This window comes from Thalassophryne amazonica, chromosome 13, assembly GCF_902500255.1.
Source record: "Thalassophryne amazonica chromosome 13, fThaAma1.1, whole genome shotgun sequence".
NCBI lineage: Eukaryota > Metazoa > Chordata > Actinopteri > Batrachoidiformes > Batrachoididae > Thalassophryne > Thalassophryne amazonica.
The window spans coordinates 45111167-45118911 of NC_047115.1; the positions used below are offsets into that span (position 1 = coordinate 45111167).

General features: G+C 42.0%; 1 protein-coding gene across 4 annotated transcripts in view; it reads left to right on the forward strand.

The window, feature by feature from the left end:
• slc29a3 (solute carrier family 29 member 3) overlaps window positions 1-5635 on the forward strand; it is a 29815-nt gene extending 24180 nt beyond the window's left edge. For all 4 annotated transcript variants that reach the window (XM_034184212.1, XM_034184214.1, XM_034184215.1 and 1 more), the window contains exon 7: window positions 4693-5635. In XM_034184212.1, coding sequence (XP_034040103.1) covers window positions 4693-5323 — 631 coding nt within the window. In that variant the 3' untranslated portion in view covers window positions 5324-5635. The remainder of the gene's footprint in view (window positions 1-4692) is intronic.
• The last annotated feature ends 2110 nt before the right edge of the window (window positions 5636-7745 follow it).

Consider the following 7745-nt stretch of genomic DNA (forward strand, 5'->3'; position numbering starts at 1 on the left):
ATGCTCTCAGTTACTGTGTCCAGGATGACATTATGAACTTTATTTTGGTAATTTGTGTTGCTGTCAGTAGTGGTCTCATCCTCAACCATCTCATCAAACATTCTCTTCTTCTTTCTTGGTCTTTTCCATGGCAGTGCATTTTCAACCTCCACTTCAGTCCTCATTTTGCAGCTTGTCATTTGCCCATGCGACAAAGGCATCTGCTGACCTCTGAACAGATTCAAAATCCCTTGCATACTTTCTGAGGTTCTCCTGAGTGCCAGTGACGAGGCGATGAGCTGTGACTAGATTTATTCCAGAGGTCTGTAGGTATTTGGACAAAGCAGATGTCTGTTCAAAGATGCATAGGAAGATGTGAGCTGTCACACCAATCAGTCTCTCATGAATAGCATCAGTCACATATCTGATAACAACAGAGCACTGGTCATGTGATGTGAAGATATATCCTGTGTTGTCAATTTGAAGCGAAAACATTTCAGCTTGTCTGACCTCAGCAGCAACATTATCTTGTATGAGGCGTCCAATAACATCTATCACTGTGTTGACTGTTGATTTAGACAGGAAAGTGGCATGTGACCCTCTACCCTTCACAGTAGTGCCTGAGCCATGTAGCTTTTTACTTGCTTCAATGCATTCGTGTACATGTTTCTGCAAACAGGGGTCAAACTTACTCAGCAAAAGTACTAGCTCCAGAAAAGTTCCGTGATCCATTGTGGCATCGTCAAGGCTGTATGCTGCCTCGGATATCCCTCCTCCTCGAAAGCTGAGCCCACGCTTCCCAATGACTTTAACAATCTCAACGACTCGTTCCATCACTTGTTGGCACTGTTTCACTTGCTCACGCCTTGTGGACATCTGCTGCTCACACAACAAGGATGCAATGTCCTTCTTACTGGTCCATAGAAGATACGCATCAGTGCATTCTCGGTGCTGGCCACTTCTCTCATGCTCCTCGATGCGCTGTTTTATATGACGCCAGTCCCCCATACCTTTTGTGAAAGAATTCTCTTGAGAGGAAAAGGCTAAGCAGAGTGAACAAAACACAGTCCATGTGATGTCGTTATAAGTTAGCCACGAATGTTCAGTACCATTTCTGCAACACAACCACTTATTCAGGGTCTTTTTTGTGTTCGGTGTTGGGTGTTTTTCAAAAAATAAAGACAGCTCGTTTCGGTTAGGGCGGCTGAAATAATCCATAGCAGGCTCGGCCTCAGACGTAGCTGAAGGGACGTTGACAGTAGAAGCACTAGCATGATGATGAACTTCAGGTTCTGTCATCTCCTGTGCATCCTTTCCCACGACCTGCTCACTGGACACGGAATCCTCCGATTCCAACTTTGGGCTTTGAGCCTGGACTAACCTCTCCAGTAAAGTTGCCATTTTCGCCCGTTGCAGTAGGGACGTTGGGAGCACTAGCAGCAACGCTAGATAATTTGTTTGCTGTGGCCGCTGCTGTGGCAGCCCAAAAAAATGCTCAAAAACCGCCTGGATGCACTAAATCTCACCCTATTTGAACAAAAGTCTATTGATCTCTATGGCTATAAATCTACAGAGCGCAGACGGCCATCCTAAACAGCCCAATTGGGAAACTGCCCAATCTGGCAACACTGCACATCAGACGGAAAACGACAGCTGCTGTCGTTTCCGTCTGATGTGCAGTGTTGCCAGATTGGAACGGGGCTGGTGGGTAGCGAACAGGGCCGGTGTGAACTTGGGAGGGCCGGACCGGCCCACGCACGTCTAAACGTGCAGCAGCCCACCGGGCAAATGCCCAAAATCACAGATTACCAGTCCGAGCCTGGGTGACAGGTCTGGACTGCAGGCAGGCCAGTCTAGTACCTGCACACTTTTATTACATAGCCACACTGTTGTAACGCGTGCAGAATGTGGCTTGGCATTGTCTTGCTGAAATAAGCAGGGACGTCCCTGAAAAAGACGTTGCTTGGATGACAGCAAGTGTTGCTCCAAAACCTGCATGTACCTTTCAGCATTGATGGTGCCATCACAGATGTGTAAGTCGACCCATGCCATGGGCACTAATACACCCCCATACCATCACAGATGCTGACTTTTGAACTTTGTACTGGTAATAATCTGGATGGTCTTTTTCCTCTTTTGTCCAGAAGACATGACGTCCATGATTTCCAAAAACAATTTGAAACGTGGACTCATCAGACCACAGCACACTTTCCACTTTGCGTCTGTCCATTTCAAATGAGCCCGTGCCCAGAAAAGGCGGCGGCATTACTGGATGTTGTTGATGTTTGGCTTTCGCTTTTCATGTTAGAGTTTTAATTTGCACTTGTAGATGTAGCGACGAACTGTGTTAACTGACAATGGTTTTCTGAAGTGTTCCTGAGCCCACGCAGTAAGATCCTTTACACAATGATGTCGGTTTTTAATGCAGTGCCACCTGAGGGATCGAAGGTCACGGGCATTCAATGGTTGTTGGCCTTGCTGCTTACGTGTAGAAAGTTCTCCAGATTCTTTGAATCTTCTGATTATATTATGGACTGTAGATGATGGAATCCCTAAATTCCTCGTAATTGAACATTGAGAAACATTGTTCTTAAACTGTTGGACTATTTTTTCATGTAGTTGTTCACAAAGTGGTGATCCTCACCCCATCTTTGCTTGTGAACGACTGAGCCTTTTGGGGATGCTCCTTTTATACCCAATCATGAGTGTCCTCAGTGTCCACTTATTGAGTGTTAGAAGGAAAGGTGATGTAACACAGTGGTAAACATACCACTGTCCCAGCTTTTTTGAAACATGTTGCAGGCATCCATTTCAAAATGAGCAAATATTTGCACAAAAACAATAAAGTTTATCAGTTTGAACATTAAATATCTTGTCTTTGTGGTGTATTCAGTTGAATATAGGTTGAAGAGGATTTGCAAATCATTGTATTGTGTTTTTAACATTTCACACAACGTCCCAACTTCATTGGAAAGGGGGTTGTACACTGCCCAATGCTTGGATAGACTGGGTGTTGGGTTTGGTGGGGCTGTAGAAACCAGTGACTGGGGTGCTTTTGTTGACAAGGGAATTTTTACTGACCTTGTCTTTGCAGTTGATGCTATAATCTTTGCGGAGTCAATGGATCTCCTTATTGTAGCACCTGAGAAGCTGAGTGAGGAATCGGTGTCTGAGTTTACAATTGTCTTGGATAAAGACTATAATGACTTCCAGGACTCAGCCATCAGAAGTGTATCTGTGTGTGGTGAAAGTGTTGAACTTGCAGAGACATTCACTTATCTTGATAGTGACATACATGCCTCTGGATCGTCAGCCTTTGAGATGCCTGGTAAGAACTTATGGAGTCATGAGGATGCTGAACAGATGAAGTATTTGGGAATGGATGTCTTTAGGGTCCTGCTGATTCCTGTCTTACCACATGGTTGTAAGACTTGAACACTAACCAGTAACCTAAGACAGTTGGATGTCTTTGGTACTAGGGCTCTTTAGAGGATCTTGGGAACACGTTGGAGTGACTGTCAAATAATTGGTTACTTGGGGAGACTAAGATGAGGACTTTTGCAGTATGAGGGAGCATCAGCTTCAACATTTCGGCCATGTGGTGGGTTTCTTTGTGCGTGATCCAGCATGCAGGTGTCTGAGTGTTGAGGACCTCAGTAGCTGGAGACTGTCAAAGGGACGCCCATGTTTTGGCTGAATGCGGCAGGTAGATGGTTTGATTTCACACACACACACACACACACACACACACACACAAAATGCTGTGACTTGTGTATGGAATCGATGGGTACCATGATTGCTGCACTTAAACTGAATGACAAATCAGTTTCTGGATTATTTGACTTGCTGGAATGATTGTGTCAAATGAACGTTATTTGGGGAGATTAGTATCGCTTGCATTGTGAGGGAGCATCAGCTACACTTTAGCCATGTGGTACATTTCTCTGGGCATGTTCCAGCATGTAGGTGGCTTGGTGTTGATGACTCCAGTAACTGAAAACCAAAGGGACACCCAGGGTTCACCTGGTTGTGATAGATGGATACTTACTTCCAAGAGGTAGGATGGACCAGTTGTCTGCCTGGATCATTGCCATCCAAGACCCAAGGCAATTCCTTAGTGTGAATGCAGCGACACATGACATCAGTGCATGCTCCCAGCTCCAACCCACTTTAAATCACTTCTGCACTTGATTGACTAAGTCAAGTAACCAGTGTTATATGGCTTTCTTTATATGCTATAGTGAACTAATTTTAGTATTCATTTTAAAATGTGTAATATTGTCAGTCAGCATTTTAACTACAAGATTTTCGCAAAACTTAATACAATTGTGAATTTTGGCGACAAATCTGGATAAAAGTAGTGTATGTAGCAGTCAAAATAAAAAATACAATTTGATATAGGTGCACATTCCTGAACCATCCAGCAGATGTCAGTGTTCACCTGGTGGAAGTACAACATGGTGCGTCTTCCCTTTTCATGCAGATTCCAGAACAGTGTTTGAAACACTGGTATTTCAGGGGTTATGAATCTTTCAAAGCAACGTCTGTGTTCCCCTCACTATTTTCGAGCAAGCGAGCTAGCTACGAAGGGTCTGCATGGATCATGATGAAATGTGCAAAAGTCTTGTCCAGGGATAATCCAAAAGTTCAGGGTTGTTTGTAGCAGGTTGGGGCATTGCCTGTTTTTAATCCTTCATGCTGCTTCTGTTACAGACACTACATGCTGCTACCATCACTCACCACTTCAGCAGCAACAACTGAAGAGGACGAACCAGTGACCACCAGAAGCAACGTCTCTGTTCCACCGCTGTGGCCTATCTTGAAAAAGACATGGGTGCTTGGCCTGTGTGTCTTCTACGTATTCTGCATCTCGATCGCAGTGTTCCCTGGCATGTCCTCGGGCATCGTGTCTGTCAACGAAGACACCAACAGCTTGTGGACCACAACCTACTTTGTGCCAATCACCTGCTTCTTTTTGTACAATGTGGGAGACTTCTGCGGCAGGTTGTCCACGGCCTGGTTACAGGTTCCTGGCCCCACCAGTAGAGTCCTGCCCATACTGGTGCTGTGCCGCACCACTTTAGTCCCACTTTTTATGTTCTGTAACTACCAGCCAAGGAACCACCTTCAGACCGTGCTGTTCAACGATGATGTGTATCCCATGGTCTTTAACTGTCTGCTCGGCCTCTCAAACGGCTACCTTGGGAGCTTACCCATGATCTACGGCCCCAAAGTGGTGCCACGGGAGTTGACTGAGGCTACTGGTGTTGTCATGACATTCTTCCTCACACTGGGGCTGACTGTGGGCTCTGCTTTCTCTGTGCTGATTGTGCGCGCCATCTGACCAGGCAATAAACTGCTCAGATACAGTAGTATTGTTGAGTCATACAACCCTGTTGACCAGTACAAAAAAAACTTGAATCACTTAATGCACTTGGTGACCAGAAAACTGGTATTCTAAGGGAAATGTGTATCTATAAGTGGACTCTTTACTTGGACTCATTTACAAGTGGTCACATGAATTGCTTCAGAAAGTGCAGTACAGCCAATAAGGGATACAAGTGTTTTATATTTCAATATGTAAAACATTTTTACACTATTTTAGGTTCTCTGTGCTAAATATATGTTGACTTTTTTATATTAAAGGAGCATTACAGCTGGAAAAAGTTTTTGTTTCCATCTGTTACTCTGACACCTTAAGTTGATTAGACTGGAATGCAGTTTCCAGTTACATTTTTAGGTGTGTACTCTGGTCATGAATGATTTTTTTTGTTTGTTTTAAATCAAGGGTGGTATTCTGTGCATACATCAACCCAAGCACAAAACATTCCAACAGATAGTGGTATCTACAGAAGTCCCCACAAAGTGCAGCTGTTTCACAATGAGCTAACATTGTAGTTAAATTCTCTTTAAAAAAAAAAAAAAACAAAAAAAAAAAAACATGGGGTCCTTTTTCGTTCGTATTTGCAGGGCAGGGATTATAGTTCTCCGTCATGACAGATTTCTGCCAGGCTGCCACAAGGCAGGGTTCGCTGTGATGCAAAATCAAAGCAGGACGCAAGAGCTAAAAATTACTGCATGCCCTGGAAAATGTGCGCTGTGTTCAAAAATTGATTTTTAGAATGGTGAACCCCTTCCCCAGTCTGTTCCTGCCCTCTGTGTGCGCTGTAGGAGGAGGGGGCAGTAACAACACACAGTGAGCAGTTTTACAAACCATGCTAAAAACCTTTTTACCTGAGCATATACCTCATGTGAAAGCTTTTTCAATTCTTCATCCCCACATAACTTCACTATAAATTTATCTTGTATGTTGTCATATTACTTGCATTCAAAGTACCATAGCTTGTTTTTCAGGATATCAATCACAGTGCAAGTCAAAAATTTGTACTAATATATTCCACATGGTCTATATTTCAAAATTTGTCAGAAAGTACATAATAGCTCTCATATACTACCAGAATCCCCAAAATAGCTTCAGAACTCAGAGTTATCTAACCTCTAACCTTGCTGTGGTAATAAGAATAATACTACCTTTATACATACATACACACACACTAGTATCAAATGTCACATTTACCATTAAATGGTGACGTCGAAATTTTAAGTCTGTTCTGAAAGTGTGTGTATATAGATATATATATATATCTCAAGACATGGTTTGGAATATTTGGGAATTGTAAGCATCTAAATGAAATAGATTATTGTAATCTTGAATAAATAGTGGCTGTTTTGATGTGTGGATTCGCACAAAATGTATTACCCTAGCATGATTTGAGGTTAGACAACTCTTGGTTCTTGAAGCTATTTCATTTATTCTGGTAGCATATGAGATAATGCTAAGTGCTTTCTGACAAAGAAGGTCCTGCATCCATATCTGAAACAGAAATTATGTACATATAACACACACACACACGTCCAAATTTTTGACTTGCTCTCCCATCAATTTTCTAAAAAAAAAGCTTTTACTTTGAATGCAGGTAATGAGAAACACACAAGATAAGTTTTAGTGAAGTTACCTGGTGATGAAGAATTGAAAAAGCTTTCACGAGATATATGCTTGGGTATGTGGAATAGTTAGCTTCATGTGGCACATTCTGTCTCTGAGTGAAAAATCATTCAGACGTAAAAACAATTTTAGGGTGGTAGTAAAAACAGTCTCGAAAATCAGAGCTATCTACCTGTACTGTTATCTAATTTGGTATGGGATTTTAGATATCAGTGCTTATCAAAAATCTACTGCCATTTTGTTGTTGGGGAAGGAGTGGGATTGTGTGCATACATGAACTTGCTTTTCAGATGTTTGACATTTTTCTATTGTAGATCCTGTTTTTTTTTTTTTAAATGATCTTATGAAATATTCTACTATTTTGATACACTTTCTATTTGTTGGAGCTGAAGGCCATAATTATCAAGATTTAATTTTTAAAACATTTGTATTTTGGGATACATAAAATTTTCAGTTTCTGAAATACATGACAAAAAAGCTTCTAAATTCTGACCTTTCCCCCTGTTCTGCAGTAAAACATGAACCCCACAACTTCTAAGAATAGAGCCCAGGTTAATATCAAATATCCCCTGTACATGGGTATAACAAGTGTACTTTTGCTATACCCATGGTCTGAAGAGAGGTTTTAGTTGAGATATGGCAAACATTTGAATCAGTCTATCTTCAGCCACATATGCTTCAAACTTCACTTGTATTAAATATTCAAAACATGGAAACTGCATTTTAGTCTGATGAAAAATTTCATACAAGCTACCATATA